The sequence below is a fragment of the Hemitrygon akajei genome, chromosome 12 (genome assembly GCF_048418815.1).
Source record: "Hemitrygon akajei chromosome 12, sHemAka1.3, whole genome shotgun sequence".
Lineage (NCBI taxonomy): Eukaryota > Metazoa > Chordata > Chondrichthyes > Myliobatiformes > Dasyatidae > Hemitrygon > Hemitrygon akajei.
Window position 1 is genome coordinate 81,128,357 of NC_133135.1, and position 18,675 is coordinate 81,147,031.

General features: G+C 39.6%; 1 protein-coding gene across 2 annotated transcripts in view; it reads right to left on the minus strand.

Annotated features, from left to right (window-relative positions):
• Positions 1–18,675, minus strand: part of tada1 (transcriptional adaptor 1) — an 85,484-nt gene that overhangs the window by 12,513 nt on the left and 54,296 nt on the right. The window contains exons 6-8 of one of the 2 annotated variants that reach the window (XM_073063599.1): positions 18,185–18,336; positions 14,270–14,432; positions 10,402–10,689 (exon numbers count right to left, since the gene is read on the minus strand). In XM_073063599.1, coding sequence (XP_072919700.1) covers positions 10,645–10,689; positions 14,270–14,432; positions 18,185–18,336 — 360 coding nt within the window. In that variant the 3' untranslated portion in view covers positions 10,402–10,644. Of the gene's footprint in view, positions 1–10,401; positions 10,690–14,269; positions 14,433–18,184; positions 18,337–18,675 lie in introns of those variants that run through there. The other variant, XM_073063597.1, reaches the window with a different exon arrangement.

Below are 18,675 nucleotides of genomic sequence, written 5' to 3' on the forward strand. Positions count from 1 at the left end.
CTGTAGCCAGCTAAGAGTCTTTCAATTCTTGGTTAGGGGATTTTTGCCCATTCTTCCTCGCAAAAGGCTTCTAGTTCTGTGAGATTCTTGGGCCGTCTTGGCTGCACTGTTCTTTTGAGGTCTATCCACAGATTTTCGATGATGTTTAAGTCGGGGGACTGTGAGGGCCATGGCAAAACCTTCAGCTTGTGCCTCTTGAGGTAGTCCATTGTGGATTTTGAGGCGTGTTTAGGATCATTATCCTGTTGTAGAAGCCATCTTTTTTTCATCTTCAGCTTTTTTACAGACGGTGTGATGTTTGCTTCCAGAATTTGGTGGTATTTAATTGAATTCATTCTTCCCACTACCAGTAAAATGTTCCCTGTGCCAGTGGCTGCAACACAAACCTAAAGCATGATTGATCCACCCTCATGCTTAACATTTGGAGAAGTGTTCTTTTCATGAAGTTCTGTGCCCTTTTTTCTCCAAACATACCTTTGCTTATTGCAGCCAAAAGGTTCTATTTTAACTTCATCAGTCCACAGGACTTGTTTCCAAAATGCATCAGGCTTGTTAGGATGTTCCTTTGCAAACTTCTGACACTGAATTTTGTGGTGAGGACACAGGAAAGGTTTTCTTCTGATGACTCTTCTATGAAGGTCATATTTATGCAGATGTCACAAAAAAACGGTGCACCACCACTCCAGAGTCTGCTAAATCTTCCTGAAGGTCTTTTGCAGTCAAACAGAGGTTTTGATTTGCCTTTCTAGCAATCCACAAGCAGTTCTCTTGGTAAGTTTTCTTGGTCTTCCAGACCTCAACTTGACCTCCACCATTCCTGTTAAATGCCATTTCTTAATTACATTACGAACTGAGGAAACGGCTACCTGAAAACGCTTTGCTATCTTCCGATAGCCTTCTTCTGCTTTGTGGGCATCATTTATTTTAATTTTCAGAATGCTAGGCAGCTGCTTAGAGGAGCCCATGGCTGCTGATTGTTGTGACAAGGTTTGAGGAGTCGGTATTTATAAAGCTTTGAAATTTGCATCACCTGGCCTTTCCTAATGATGATTGTGAACAAGCCATAGCCTTAACAAGCTAATTAAGATCTGAGAACTTGGTAAAAGTTATCTGAGAGCTCAAATCTCTTGGGGTGCCCAAACTTTTGCATGGTGCTCCTTTCCTTTTTTTCACTCTAAAATTGTACAAAACAAAAATAATACACTAATCTTGCTTAAAATGTTGAAAAAAATGTTTCATCTTTAACTTTCTGACTTTTGGAGATTGGTTCCTCTTCTACTCACTTAACTATTCACAGTAACAGAAATTTTGACCAGGGGTGCCCAAACTTTTGCATGCCACTGTAATCCCCAGGCCCTGACAAGTTGTGCCTACAGACCCTGTAGGAGACTAGTGCAGAGATTGCAGGGATCCTAGCAGAGATATTTAAAAAGTTTTTTTTGCCATGAGTGAGCTGCTGGAGGATTAGGATAAGTAACGTTCTGATGTTTAATAAAGGCTCCAAGAAAAAGTCAGGAAACCATAGGCCAGTGAGCCTAACAACAGTAGTGGGAAAGTTATCAGAAGGTATTCTAAGGGATTATATATATGAAGTATTTGGATAGACAAGGACTGATTAAGGATAGTCAACATGGCACTGTGTGTGGTAAGTCATGTCCAACCAACTTTATAGTTTCTTTTTGAGGAAGTTATCAGGGAAATTGATGAAGGCAAGGCAGTGGATATTGTCTGCATGGACAATATCCCTCATGGAAAGCTAGTAAAGAAGATTCAGTCTTAGGCAGTAAACTGGAATAAATCACAAACAAGAGAAATTCTGCAGATGCTGGAAATCCAATCAACACACATAAAATGCTGGAGGAACTCAGCAGGCCAGGCTTGGAACATAAGACAAACAGGCAGGCATAGCTGGGACCCATGCGAGTGCCCATTGGTACCCCTTTTGTTTAAAGGAAGTGGGAGGACCCAAAGGAGAAATTATGTACCAAGCCTACATTGGTGATGTCCCACACTTTTCCTACGCTACATCAACGACTGCATTGGTGCTGCTTCCTGCACCCATGCTGAACTCGTCAATTTCATCCACTTTGCCTCCAACCTCCACTGTGCTCTCAAATTCACCTGGTCTATTTCCGACATGCCCCTTCCCTTTCTCAATCTCACTGTCTCTATCTCCGGAAACATCTTATCCACTGATGTCTACTATAAACCCACAGACTCTCACAGCTACCTGGACTATCCCTTGTCCCACCCTGTTACTTGTAAAAACACCATCCCCTTATCTCAATTCCTCTGCCTCCAGCGCATCTGCTCTCAGGATGAGGCGTTTCATTCTAGAATGAAGGAGATGTCCTCCTTTATCAAAAAAGAGGCTTCCCTCCTCCTCCATCAACTCTGCCCTCAACCGCATTGCTTCCATTTCACGCACGTCTGCTCTTACCCTAACCGCCCACCATGCTACCGGGGATAGGGCTCCTCTTGTCCTCACCTACTAACCCATCAGCCTCTGTGCCCAGCACATAATTCTCCAAAACTTCCACCACCTCTAACTGGATCACATCACCAAAAACATTTGTTGCTCCCCACCACTCTGTTTTCCAAAGGGATCGCTCCCTGCATGACTCGCTTGTCCATTCGTCCCTCCTGGCACTCATCCTTGCAAACAAAACAAGTGCTACACATGCCCCTACACCATCTCCCCCACTACCATTCAGGGCCCCAAACAGTCCTTCCAGGTGAGGTGACACATGTCTGTTGAGGTCATATACGGCGTTCAGTGCTCCCGGTGTGGCCTCTTGTATATCAGTGAGACCCGATGTAGAATGGGAGACCACTTTGCTAAGCATCTATGCTCCATCTGCCAGAACAAGCAGGATCTCCCAGTGGCCACCGATTTTAATTCCACTTCCTATTCTCATTCCAAGATGTCCATCCATGGCCTCCTCCACTGTTGAGATAAGGCCAAACTTAGGTTGGAGGAACAACACCTTATATTCCATTTTGGTAACTCCAACCTGATTTCTCAAACTTCCAGAAATGCCAATATTCCCCCCCATCCCTCTCTCATGTTACTTCCTTGCCTGCCCATCACCTCCCTCTGGTGCTCTTCCTTTTCCCCTCTTTTTCTTTCTTCCATGGCCTTCTGTCTCTTTCACCAATCAACTTCCTAGCTCTTTGCTTCATCCCTCCCCCTTCAAGTTTTACCAATCACCTGGCATTTTTCTCTCTCCCCTCCCCCCACCTTTCAAATCTACCCCTCAGCTTTTTTTTCTTCGCTCCTACCAAGGGGTTTTGGCCTGAAATTCCAATTGTACTTTTTTCCATAGAAACTGGAAAAACTATTGGCTTTGTGGGGGAAGTCAGAGAATGGTAATAGATAGTTGCCATTCTGACTAGAGGCCTGTTACTAGTGGTGTGCCACTATCGGTGCTGGGTCCATTGTTGTTTGTTATCTATTTCAGCGTGGTAAACTGGATCAGCAAGTTTGCAGATGGCACCAAGACTGGGGCGTAGTGCACAGTGAAGGTGGCTATCAAAGTTTGCAGTGGGACCTGACCCTGCTGAGGCGGGTGTCTGAGTTATAGGGAAAAGCTCAGTAAGTTAAGACGATATTTTCTGACAGCGTAGGAGAATGAGGGGAGATTTGATAGATGTACACAAAATTATGAGTGACGTGAGTAGGATAAACACAAGCAAGCTGTTTTCACCACTGAGGTTGGGTGAGAATAGAACTAGAGGTATTAGGTTATGGGATAAAGGTGAAATATTTAAGGGGAACTTCTTCACTCAGAGGGTGGAGAGTGTGTGGAAAGAGCTGCCAATGGAAATGGTGGATTCGGGTTCGATTTCAACATTTAAGAGAAATTTGGTAAGTACATGGATGGGAAAGTTATGGAGGGTTCTGGTCCAGGTGCAAGTTGATGGGCCTAGGCAGAATTGCAATTCAGCATAGACTAGATAGGCCAAAGGGCCTATTACTGTGCTGTAGTGCTCTATGACTGAATAAAGAGGAGGGTGGGTCAGAACAACAGTAAATCACTTAAAAAGGGAAATACAACGGAATGAGATAGAGTTTGCTGAGGCTGAGTGTGCCAATAGAATAGCAGGAAGGAAAGTTGGCAAGCAGTGGCAGTCATTTAAGTAATTCATTATACTGAGCAAAAATGTTTTCAGTAAGGAAAATACAATTCTAAAGGGTGGAACCAAAAGCAGCAAACTAAAGTTAAGCAAGGATAACATATATAAGGAGGAAAATGTTTCCAGCTGATCTGAATGGGAAAAATTCAGAAACCAGAAAAGGAAGAGTAAAAATAGTAACAGTGAGAAAAAGCATACAATGATGCAAATTTTGTAAGGAATACAAAACTGGACACTAAGTGTTCCTTTGAATAATTAAACAGGAAAAGAGAGGCAGTTGGAGTTTTAAAAAAAGGTAGTAAAATTTTACTGCAATTTTACAAGACATGACTGAGATCATACCTCGAGCACTGAATAATTTCAGTCTATCTACTAAAGGAAACATACTATTTCACTGGATGCAGTTCATAGAAGCTTCACTGGAATGGGCCCAATAAGGAAAATTGTGTTATGAGGAAAGAGTGAACAGGCTGCCACACAACTCATTGCTTAGAAACATAACAGTTAGCCTTATTGAAACACGTAAGATTCCAAGAGGACTGGACAGGTTAAATGCTGACAGGATGGTTCCTCTCCCTGAAAGCCACTGATCAAGCCCTGAGCAGATATGGGAAATCTTGGTTCATCCAGGGCTTCTGGTTGGGGAAGACTAAATAATTTTCTGGGGGATACATTTGTTATATTTTGCAACTCCAAAACATAAAAACTAATTGAAAGGAAAACAAGAGAGCCAGGAACGTGAGTCTAACTTCATTTTTTACTTTAAGTGAACATAGAACAATACACCACAATGTTGTGCCGACCCTTAAACCCTGCCTGCCATATAACCCTCCACCTTAAATGAAGTGTGTACATATCACGTAGTGACAGGATGATGTATACCAATTATGTACTTTTACATATAACCCGCAATGCATGATGTAAACGAAGAATGTTCACTGCAGATACAAGCCATATTGCTTGTCTGTTGTTAATTTTCACATTCAAAATCTCAAGGCTACCCAGTACTGTGTCACTCTCATCATTACCAGATTTTTCATTAACAATATGCAGATTAGTGCTCTTTTTGAAACTGCAACTTATTTTTTTTTACCTTTTTCTCTCCCCTGCACAGTCCATTTATATTTGTCTGCCCAACGTGCTCTTTGTATGCATCCTACTTTATTGCATTTTCTGCAAGTTTTGCCTTTAAACCTGAATGGTCTGTTGTATGTGAGCCCTTAGCACAACGGTAGCATAATTAGCTTGGCCAGTCTGGCTTCTGCTTAGACACTGCAATTTTGTTCACACTCAGTTTCATTCCTGACTGCAACTCAGTTATGTCTCTGTCTGCTGTTTCCATTGATACAGCAATTTCAACTGCTCCTTCAAATGTAAGTTGTGCTTCAGTTACAAGTTGTTTTTGAATGCTTTCTTATAAGATTCCACAAACTATATGATCTCTCAGGACATCATTAAGCCCATCATTGAAATGACAGTGCTCAATCTCTTTAAGTCAGCCATGTACTCTGAAACAGACCCCCCCCCCTTTTGTTTTCACTTACAAAACCAAGTGTTCTGCAAACTGCATGCTTTTAAATCCAATGCAGTCATTAAATTTGGCACTTGCTTCTCATTGGCTATATCATTTGCTTTAAAATATTGCTCAATCCATTCCATAAACAATATCCATTCACATGCTGTGTACTGAAATGTGTCAATCTTTCCGACGTAGCCCTTTTATATTTTATGATTATTATCACCCACTCACTGTTCAGAATCAGATTTAATATCACCGACATAGAAAGACAAAAAACCTACAGCACAATACAGGCCCTTCGGCCCACAAAGACATGCCGAACATGTCCTTACCTTAGAAATTACCTAGGGTTACCCATAGTCCTCTATTTTTCTGAGCTCCATGTACCTGTCCAGGAGTCTCTTTCTTTCTTTTTCAATCTTTTTATTATTATTATTAATATCAACAAAATAAAATTGATACATAGATAATGGGATTACAAACACACACATTTCAACTGAACATGAAAGAATACATAAGCAATGGTTACAGTATAACAGGAGTCTCTTAAAAGACCCTATCGTATTCACCTCCACCACCGTCACCAGCAGTCCATTCCACGCATTCACCACTCTCTGTGTAAAAAACTTAACCCTGACATCTCCTCTGTACCTGCTTCCTAGCACCTTAAAACTGTGCCCTCTCATCTTAGCCATTTCAGCCTTGGGAAAAAGCCTCTGACTATCCACACCGACATCCTACCTGTAGTGAGGCGACCAGAACTGAGCAGAGTACTCCAAGTGGGGTCTGACCAGGGTCCCATACAGCTGCAACATTACCTCCCAGCTCCTAAACTCAATCCCACAATTGATCAAGCCCAATGCACTGTATGCTTTCTTAACCACAGAGTCAACCTCCCAAAGATCCCTGTGATCCTCCACACTGCCAACAGTCTTACCATTATGGCATGATATGTCGTCTCTGCAACAGCAGTACAATGCAATACATAATAATAGAAAAAGAAACTGAATTACAGTAAGTATATATATTTAAATAGTTAAATTAAATCATGCAAAAAGAGAAAAAAGTAATAAAACGCAATGAGATAGTGTTCATGGGTTCAACATCTATTTAGAAATCAGTTGGCAGAGGGAAAAATCTCGTGAATATGTCTATTTTCTGCCTTTTTTACAAGCCAACAGCATCTGTCCCTTCTGAAGAACATGCGCTGCATTTTTTTAAAAAACTTGACCATTTCTCGTTGCGCTTCTTTTTAACTAGAATGTCTCACTGAACTTCAAAGGTAGGTACTCATCTCAAGTTTGTTCAAAACTTTCTTGTTGCCACTCTTATGTTTTGTAACTTCAAGATATAAAAACTCATTTAAAGGAAATCAAGAGAGCCAGGAATCTAAGTCTAACTTTGATTTTTACTTTAGGCAAGGCACATATGTATCATGCGGTGTATGCCTCTTTCGTACTTTTACATGTAACACGCAATTTATTATACAAAAAATGCTTAAACAAACAATATACCTACAACATTACTCAATTATTAAGTACACAACATTCATCCACAACTGACTATAAAGTCTTCGACAACCATGGCATATTTGTTCAGATTTTTTGACGTATGCTTGAACACGGCCCAGTCCACTGACTCTAAGCAGTCCCATAGCTGCTGCTGTGCCTCCCGGGGCCACCTCCTCATTATCCTTACTTCTGAAGCCATGCACTTTAGCCTCTGCCTGTATGCAGGTAGGAGGAGGACAGCCAGATGATCAGATTTCCCGAAATGCAGTCCAGGCATCAAACTGTAGGCATTCCTGCTGATTGTATAGCAGTGGTCAAGTGCTGCAGATGATATGTCAGTGATAGGGAATTTCATGGTGATTTTTATGATCAGCAGTGCAAAATCCATAAGGTATACCCAAAAGTAGTCAGGAAGATTCTTTAAGCAAGTTTGACTGAAGTCCCCAGCAATGATTTGAAAGGCGTCAGAGTAGGCTGATTTTTCTTTGTTACCATAAATTCCGATGTATAAGCCAAACTAGAGTATAAGCCAGCCGCACCCCCCCCCCGACCATTTTCAAGGTTAAAAAAGTGACTTTTCATGTTACCTTTGTATAAGCCGACCCCTTTTGTAGAGGTTTTTGATTTAACCAGAAAAGATCACAAGATCTCACATGTCAGTACTCAGCTTTGCTGGATCCGGAATCTGGAAATTTTGTGAACCAGTACCTGCTAAGAAAATAGGTCTACACATTGTAGAGCATTATAAGCAAATTCTTAATAAATAAAGCAGGGAGGGAAGTTTTGGACTAGGTTCCCAATGGTAAAGAATCCTCTGAAATGTAAGTGCACTTGTCAGGTGAGAGAAAAGCAGCAGTGAAATCTGAAAATACGGACAGTGGTTCCCCAGTGGTTTGACGTCTGTGCTCCAGCCACTAGATGTGAGTTTAAACAAACTATTCAAAGAATTCAAGCGTCGAAAGTGGAATGAATGGATGATGTCTGGAAATCAGCCATTCACTCCAGCAGGACATATGAGGGTCGTATCTCCAGCTACAGTTTGTGAGTGGGTAGCGCATTGTGGGAGGAAATGAAGGCCGAGTGCATTGTGAAGGCCTTCAAGAAGTGCAGCATCAGCAATGCTTTGGATGGCAGTGAAGATCATTTTCTTTGTGAAGAAGACAATGGAGATTTGGCAGCCAGTAAAGCTGCAAATGACAATGCAGAAGCAGAAATTGACAATCCTTATGATGATACGGTGACTGCCAAAGAATGGGACGTGATTTTCAGAGAGTCAGATAATGAATAGTGTGAGAGTTTCAAGCTCTGAACGTTTGACAGGTGTACAAGTAAATTGAGAAACAGAATGTGTTTTGTAGATCTTTTCTTTTGTGTAGATTTCATAAGTGTTTGCATTTTCTTTTGTACTTGACTCAAAAACAGCCAATAAATACGACCTGTCTTCTGTGTACTCGCTTTTCCAAAGTTGGCACCCTCTGTACAAGCCGACCCCCTAATTTTAGGACCAAAATTTAGGGCTAAATTCTCGGCTTATACACTAGAATTTATGGTAATTGTGGCACTTAATATATCAAGTGCTCACTTAACATCGGCCTTGGGTAGCATGTAAACTGCGGTCAGGATTATGGAGGAAAACTCCCTTGGTAAATAGAACGGACGGCACTTAATCATTAGGTGTTCAGATTGGGAGAACAAGAGTGTGACAAGACCACTACGTCTGAACACCAGAAAGAGTTTATCATGAAACACAGACCACTACTTTTTGACCATGGTGAATCGAGAAACTCTTGAGACTAACCGCCATATCTAGGTTGTCCAAGGTGAGCCATATCTCTGTAAATGCTACATTTCCGTGTGATACAGCAATCTTGCCTTCAGGTGTTCTATCTTGCTCTCCAGTGACTGTGCATATTTGCTAATGAGATATTAGGTAGAGGAAGTTTTACATCCTGCTATTTTAGTCTGGCTTGAAGTGCTTCCTGCCATGGCCATGGTGATGGCCAAGCTTTATTCTCTTAAAGGTGCCATATCTGCATTCCTGAAAGTCAAGTCCGCCAAGCCCTTCTGGATATTGGAAAACTCATTAGTTTCTTTAGACGGTTCAAACTACGTTCTTAAAGCGATATGAAAGGCAGCCGATTGCTGCAATAGTTGTTTAGAAAAATATATTGAGAAGTTTTGTGAGCCGCCCATAAAACTCTGTTATGTATCACCAGCGCCACCTTTCTTCAGTTCTCTCCCATTCAGTGGTGGATAACAACCAACAGTTAAATAACTACTTTGTTTCATTAACTTAATCTATGTGGTTTCTCCCCACCATAGCACTGGCTCCCTCCAGAGGTCTCCACTACAACAAAATATTAAGGAATGGCTGAGAACACCAAGACTTGGGACCAATAACATTCAAACTGCAGACAGTAAAGACATGCTCAGGAATTTACTGCAGCTTTAGATAAATGTACCACAATAATTGGAGTAGTGGCATCTTTTAAACAATGTGGGAAAATGCTCTTAAGATACAATCCACAAAATGCAAAACAAATCCAAACTTGTAATTACTACCCCCCCATCATTAAAGTCTGAATCATCAGTAAGTAGATGGAGAGCATTAACAGAATTCCCAAGTTACACTTAATCACTTACAGCCTGCTTCTCCCTTAACCACAAAGCTCCAGACCAGAATAAAGACAAACCAAATGCACATAAAACCTGAATTCTAAAGCTGAACAGAAAGTAAATGTCTTTACAGTAACTGGCCAAATGTAGCATCGAAGACTGCAATCACGTAGAATGACGCAAAACTTGCTACTGGCTGGAGTCATAATTAGCACATGGGAAGATGAGAGTGGTTGTTGAAGGGAAATCTTGGCAGCCACAGGAAACTGCCCTGAGCATTAATCCAAGCTCAAATATCTTTAATTATTTCAGGAAAAAATCTTCAATAAGCAGAAGCATTCATTGATATTCATTTGCAATTCCTCATATAATCATGCACTCCATGCCTACATACTATGCAACAACACTTGGGCAACATTCAAGTATATGCTGATAAATTTCAAATATTGCTGGTGGTATAGTGGCATCAGCGCCCCGCTGCCCCAATTAGTCAAAGTTTCTTAGAAGTAGTTAAAAAAGATATTAAAAAAACAAACTACTGTTTAATGGAGTAACATATTATTCATTTAAATGAAATACAGTACAAATTAAAACACTTCCAAAACTACAACAGTACTATAGTTATTGACTATAAGTTATCGACAGAGGAATTCAAACTGTATATCCTGCTGTTCTTTTGATTGACTGTAAATGAACAAAATCAGCAGACACTTAACGTAGCTAATAAACTGCCTTCATACAATGATTTCAATGATTGCATCCTTCAAATCTTCATTTTCATTGTAACATTCAAGATGATTGTCAATACCTTCAAATTATTTGTAGTTCCTAACTTGTTGATGTAGTGAAACTGTTTCATTTTCACTCCAGGCTGTTTCTGTCATCTCCAAGCCTGAATGATTGAAACTGCAGCAAGTAAAACAGTTCTGAATTGTCATACTGCTTATTTCTTGCCAACCATCTGTGACAAAAAATCACTGCTTTTTGAACACAAACACATTAAATTGATACTACTTAAAAACTGATTACTGTAAGTACGGTGTAGTGCCTAATAGCCACATAAGTGTGTAGGACTGACACTAGTTCGGCAACAATCTCCTGTCCCAATTAAGCAGCACAGTGTCCCAAATAAACAAAGGGAATTCAAGCTATTTTCTTGATCAGTTTTTGTTCTTTAAAAGTTGTCCTAAGTCAGCAGCCGCCCTGATTAACTGATGGCCCAAATAACCGAAATCTACAGTACTTGTACTTCACAATTACACGTTTAATCATCTACCAATGATAGTTAACATAATTGATTTACACTCCATCAAGTTTTACCTCCTCCATCTTTGTAAATTAATTGCAATAGGTACCTTCTAAAAAATGCACTGTTTCAATTGATCATGACCTTTTCTACAACAACTCTGAAGGCTACGATGTGTCCACCTCGATACTCAAGAGCAGCAGGTGCTTAAAAAGACATAACCCTCCAACTCACACAGGATCCTGGACAGTTTAGGAGGGGAGCTCATCACTTTTGTGAGCAATTACCATGAACATTAATTGTTGTTTTTCCCCATGTTGCCTACAATCCTGCAAAAGATTAAAATACAAAAAAATGATAAAAAGATAGTGTCAGAAGTAAGGAAGAATGCTGACTGCAGAACTTAAAGTCCAGAGGAACAGTGAGTAGAGCAGGATAAGAATACGTGTTTAATTGCAATGAAATTAGCAGGACATGTATTTTTCCCTGGCTGTATTCACTGCTCCTCTGGACCTTAAGAAGTCATATTCTCCCTTACATCTGACACTCTCTTTTTCTTATCTGTAGCATTAAAGATCTCTCTTTCTCTCCATGAAGAGGCTGTGTAACATGTTGAATATTTTCAGCCTCATCTTTTATTTCATAGTTCAGAAAATTGCAGTAATTTGTTTTCTCTAGATTACCTCTCCCTTCTAACTTAAATCTCCTTATACTCAAATCTTCGGCAGAGAGAACAGTTACCATTAACTGTTATTAACTTGATTATCTCTTCCCACTCAGCACCATTTGTGTCATTCACTTACTTGTGGTCTCTTTTGATTATATTCTCTTTGTTCTCATCATCCTTCACTGCAACTTTTCCTATTTATAATGGATCATCCACTTGAAAAGTTAACTCTATATCTCTGTCCACAAAGGCTCCCTGACCTGCTGGTTACTCTCAGCATTTTCTAATTCCATATGTGAAACCCCTATATTCACTACAGAGGAGGGGACAGATAATAGAGTTTAGACCAGACACTAAATTCAGGATCCCCTTATCCAAAGAAATTAGTTCAATTTAAGTTGTGAATATAACAAGTGAAACAGGAAATCAACTTTGAATGCATATTTTTATCTTATACCTTCCTGCAATGACATTCTCAGGCTAGATGTGAGGGTGATGGCAGAGGATGGATGGAGAAAGATCGAGAGATTGGGTTGTCAAGTTTATAAGTAGGAAAAGAGAGACAGGAATGGTATAGACATCCGTTAGTCTTGAAAGTTTCCAGGGCGCAGGCCTGGGCAGGGTTGTGTGGAAGACTGGCAGTTGCCCATGCTGCAAGTCTCCCCTCTCTATGCCACCGATGTTATCCAAGGGAAGGGCAAGGGCCGAAACAGCTTGGCACCGGTGTCATCGCAGAGCAATTTGTGGTTAAGTGGCTTGCTCAAGGACACAACACAGTGCCTTAGCTGAGGCTTGAACTAGCGACCTTCAGATCACTAGACCAACGCCTTAACCACTTGGCCCAACACAGGGATGGTATACGGCTTGCTAAAAAGGGATGCATCTTTGATCACGGGACTTTGATAAATATTCTACTTTCTCAGTAAGATGAATAACCAGTCTGACATTTATTTTCTCAAGTTAAGAAGGCTAAAGAAAAATTATTAAGAAGCAATTAGGATAAAAAGGGGGAATTATGATTGTTGTACCAGTCCAATTCTTAACATTACAGAAAAGAATTAAAATGTTCAAAATGAATCCAAACTCAGGTTGGAGGAACAACACCTTATATACTGGCTGGGTAGCCTCCAACCTGATGGCATGAACATTGACTTCTCTAACTTCTGTTAATGCCCCTCCTCCCCTTCTTACCCCATCCCTGACATATTTAGTTGTTGCCTGTTCTCAATCTCCCTCTGGTGCTCCCACCCGCCTTTCTTTCTCTTGAGGCCTCCCGTCCCATGATCCTTTCCCTTCTCCAGCTCTGTATCACTTTCGCCAATCACCTTTCCAGCTCTTAGCTTCATCCCACCCCCTCTGGTCTACTCCTATCATTTAGCATTTCCCCCTCCCCCCTCTACTTTCAAATCTCTTACTATCTTTCCTTTCGATTAGTCCTGACGAATGATCTCGGCCCGAAACGTCGACATCGCTTCTCCCTATAGATGCTGCCTGGCCTGCTGTGTTCTACCAGCATTTTGTGTGTGTTGTTGTTTAAAATGTTCAGTAAAGCTTTCTCCATCTTACTGAAGAGACCTGGATAATTCCTAGGCCAATGTGGGCATACATAATTCTTGTTTATGCACGGTGCAAGGTTACATCAGGATAGTTGTGGAAATATAAGCACAACCAACAGGAAGTTGGTTTATATAGGGTGCAGCCTGGGCATGGCTAGGATAATCTAGAAGATCTAAGCCATAAATTGTGAATAATCACTAAGTATGAGGAAATGCATAATGGAATTTCAATCTATATGTGGGAGATACACGAAGGGCTAATAGAAGGAGGTGCTGTTAAGAGTAATCTGCATGTATAAATTCAGTATATTTTGTAGAATGTACACACTATAGCAACTATACACTGCTGGTGAGCGGAGTGAATGTTCAAGGTGGTGGAAGAGGTAGCAAGAAAATAAGGGTTGACTTTAAGAACGGTGCATGTACTTTTCCATGCAGTTTCAATACTAACACTTGCATGACATGATCAGTATGCAACAATCTGAACTGCTGCAACACCTACCTTTGCCATGAATGTAGACAGAAATATAATAACTACATTTTGTGAAAAAATATGAAATATGAAAAAATAGGAAATAGATATCCCTTCTGAAAATTGCAATCTCTTGAAATGGTGCCTCAATATCCAATGTTTTGGTTCAGGCAGGTACAATAGTATCATTTAAGAAGCACTCAGAGATACATGAGAGGGCTGGGCTTACAGGCATATAGGTTGAATGTAGGAAATTGGGACTACCTAGGTGGACAATGTGGTTGGCATGGAATTGTTGGGCTGAAGGGCCTCATTCTGCGCAGTATTCTTCTATGACTCTGAGTGATAACGATTAGATTTGGGTTCAAATAGACATAAAAGTTCTGCGTAATGATCAAACACAGCCAAGAAATTAGATGAGAAGGAAATAGCAAATGTACTTAATTTTTATCACTGTAGTTTTCTCATGGTAGGCTATTTACTCATACATTTAATAATAAAACTAAATCCACAAATCTAGGGCAATGCTACACAATACAATTTACCTGGAGAGCTTCAAGAAGGTCATACATGTTCACAGGTGGAAGAGTAGCTAGCATATCTTCACCAGAACAGGCCAAAAGAAGGGCTGCCTGCTGCTCCACATCATCTGATGAGATGTGAGGACCTGAGTTCTGTCCAGCAGTTAGCGGCACACCAGGAGGGGGGCTAGGTCAGAAGGAAAAAAAATGAAAATCCATATTCCTCTGGACAAAAACATTTCCATTCTTCTGTAGATTGCAAACTCATCTTCAGAAATCTTAACAAGCAAATTACGAACCAAAATAAAAAGCTGGAACATTAAAACATCCATTGCCAATTTTACAATTGCTTCTTAATGAGTTTCAAAATATACTGCAGAAAATTCAAATAAGCATTAGTTAAAACAATTGTCACTTTAAATTAAAATGTTAAGTTACAGAATAAAAGAACAAACATGATTGCAAACACTACCACAATGCACAAAAAGTTCATTAAAAAGACATCAGAGCAAACATCCTACATGCAGCAAAGCAAAGGCGTACGGTTAACTTGATTTTGCCTTCAGACTGGCTTAGATACATCAACAAATATATCGTAAGTCTGTAGGTTACTCAGTAAAATTATTGGAACTATTACTTCACATGGCCAAACTCAGTTTTGCCACTTGATTAGTTGACCACAGCAGCAGTCTACAATTTTATGTCCTCTTTAATGCAGAATCATATCATAGCACACTATTAGTGTGACAAAATCAGTGCCAAACAATTGGTGCGTATTAAAAATCACCAAAAGACTGGAGAACATGTACATTCAAAGTAGAGTTTTGAAAATAAAAAGCAGCAGCAAGTCCTAGCATGTCTGCTCTATCACTCAAAAAGTTTCAACAGCTTCTCGTCTCATCCTATTGTTCAATTCCCTCAGAGCAGAGGGAATTCCTATTCTCAATGCTAAATGTAAGCTCTCGTATCCTGAATCTATGCCACCTGCTTCCAGATTCATCAGCAAAAGAAAACAACATCCCAGCAGCTAACCTTTCAATCTCATTCCAAATCTAATGTTTCAATGAGATTATCTCTTGCACTTTTAAACTATAGATTAAATAAGCCCAATTTGCTCAACCTTTTCGCAAAGTACTGCTTTGATCATTCACTATAGTGGAGAGTCATAGCAGCAAAAGTGAGCAAAGCGTAGGTATGATCCACTGAAAATTTGGAAACCAGATTACATTGATCACTAGTTTAACTTCCTTATGTTCTGGGAAGAGGAAGAAAGGAAGCAGAAGGTGGGAGCAGAGTAGAGGTGAAGGTGTAATTAAGTACCACACCAAAAGCCAAACAATATCTGTCAGTGGTCTGTCACTCTTTCCAGTGAATCCATATTATTCACATTTTCTGAACAATTAAATCAAATAATGAGAAGTCAATTACAACTCCAATGTTTTAAAGCCTACTGCAAGCTAAGTCTGATTAATTTTGAAGGTGATAGCAAAACATAAATTGAAAGAATGAAATCCATGTATTTAAAGTTTGCTGGAAGGACAGCACAAACATGCCCTTCAATACTGCAATGGGAACAGACTTGCCAGTGAAAGAAAGTGTAGCTAAGGAGTGAGTAAGCAACAGGTACTTGAATTCAATGCTTAAGATTTTTAAGACGCCTTCACAACAGAAAAGCTGTGCACAGTGGCATGCTAAAATGCATCATGATGTAGCACAAAAATACATTGAATCTTGTTTTCTCAAAGCTACTCCAGCACATCATCTCACTCCAGGTACACTCATCCCTCCTAGTCTATTCACTTCCTCACATCTATATCTGTCCAGGAACTGCTGACATTCAATCTTTTTTTTTGAGTAGAGCTGGCAACGTCTGCCCTCTTTGTTCATCCCTAATTACCCAAAGTGGTGGTGTTGTGGTATACTGTCCTCTTGACTGCTACACACAAACAGAGACTGGTTGCTTGCCAGTCTTTGTGTATAGTTTTTCATTCACTGTATTGCATTTCTTTGTTCTACTGTGAAGGCCTGCAAGAAAATTAATCTCAAAGTAATATATGGTGACATGTATCAACTTTGATAATAAATTTACTTTGAACTTTGAAACACTGCATCTTTCTAGTAAGGATGCTCCCAAACCTTTGTTGGGTTAGGGAATTCCAGGATTTAGACTTACAAAGAACTGGGAACATGGAACTGACAAGCACTGTCAAAACAGTTTTGGCATACACAAGCAAATATGGATGTTAGAGAATGAGTAATCTGTGATGATTTAGACAGAACTTTACCATCTCGAAAACATATTACAAATGTGACGGAATATTCATCACTAGCCCTGATGAGTTCAGCTCCAACCGCATTCAAGAGGTTTGATTACATCCACGACAAGGCAGCTTGCTTGGTTGGCACCCACCCACCACCTTAAAAATTAACTTTCTCTACTGCTAAAAGAGCAACCACAATGCCCATCATCTCTGAAATGTAGTGTAGTAACTCTCCACAGCACCTCGCACTGAAAAACCCTACTACCAAAAGAGATAAAGGCAGTTTTCAACTAATTACAAGCTTCTTTCCACCGTCCTGACTTGGAAATAAATTACATTTTCATGGTCAGCATTGTGGAAAAACCTTCAGAGGAACTACTGATGTTGATAAAAAAAACAACACAGGGGCATGGGAATGAGAATAAAAGCTGACTTTACAAGTGAAACACATATCCTACAAGTGTCTGCTTTGTTTTAATCCTTCCATGGGTGCTCTGCACCATTATCCTGACTGCAGTTTACATCTCACCTCAAGCAGGTGTCAAGCTAGCGCTTGAGAAATGATGTGTTGTGATCAACAAAAATGGATCAGTGTATCCTGATGACTGTCACATTGTGGCAGGAGACTTTAATCAAGCTAGCTTGAAGAAGTCTCTACTAACTATCAACACATCACCTGCAATTCTAGAGGGCTCAACACACTCGGCCACTTCTATAGGTCTGTTTCTGCTGTACAATTCTAATCACATTATAATTAAAACAAGAAAACATGGAATAATGCTAACTTTATAACTACAACTCTCCCACTGCCAACACTTTTTAACCCCCATAGAGAGGGATCTCCCACAAAATTGAACTCCTAGGTCTAGGATCCAGTCACTACATTTAAATAGTATATTAGAACACCATCAAATTGCCTATTGAACAAACCACCAGCCTTTACCTCAAATTTATTTTCGGGCTACAAAAATTAGTCTTATTTATGAATAAACAATTAAATGGAATGGTAATTTCACAAATATTCCTGCAAGAGAACAAACATTTAAAATGCAAACTATTTTTTAAACCTACGAATTTCATAGTTATGTTCAGGAACTGCCTCTCAAACCGTAACCTTTCTTCTTCCTTTGGTTTTAAGTTAAGTACATAACAAATACTTTGGTTGTGATTTAATTTTTCATTGTTGCAATTACATGTTACACTGTGGCTTCTTGGTCCTATCAGATGAATATAAAAGATTATTTAATCACATGTTTCACCGCTATTTACAAGAGTTGAAATTGCAGAGATTGGCTGCCTCATTTTCTATTTATGAAAATGGCAACAATTCGGGTATTTAATTCCATGCAATGAATTGTAATGTTCAACTTAATGACAGGCAACAAACAATTTCAAGTGTCTTTCCCAATAATGGTACAGCACAGCACTATAGAGGCATCTGCAGCAATTTATTGCAACTCTGTATTGCAAATGAACTGAAGACAAAATACTATCATTTGAAAAGATTAAAATAATTGCAGATAAGAGCAGTGACAAAATGTTATATTTTGTCAAAGTTTATTCAATTTTCAAATGATATGGATTTATCTCACAAATACATATTTTGGTCATTTTACACTAATTTTGATTTTTTTCAAAAATATTTAATATGTTGATATAAATTTGATATCTTACTTACCAGTCAATAATGTTGTTATATGCAATAATGCTGTTTTTTAAATATGGTTGAGGATTAATGCTGCTTCCAAATGCATACTTAAAATGACCATCACGTAAACGGTACGACCGCCTCCTGGATATCACAGCCGTCAAGATGTCTTTCAGGTGATTCTAGAGGAGAAACATTTCAGTTTGATGATTTTTCATAATCATGATTTCTGCTTTGATTAGCCATTAGAGTCTCTTAATGAATACTGTACATGTTACACGTTTTCTTTACATTATTTCAACTTCATATTTTGCCTTCTGTGTTGATCTAGCCCCATGGGCTAGTCCTGTGATTTTCCCACAAGTTGTGTTTAGTAAAGGCAACTAAGAACATCTGATCTACTCACATTCCCTACTGAGGTCTTTATCCTTGATGTTAATATGTTTGGAAGCAGGCTACAAATTACAAACGGCATGACCTAGAGTGACAACGCGACTCTGCATTATATGCTGTGCCCAATT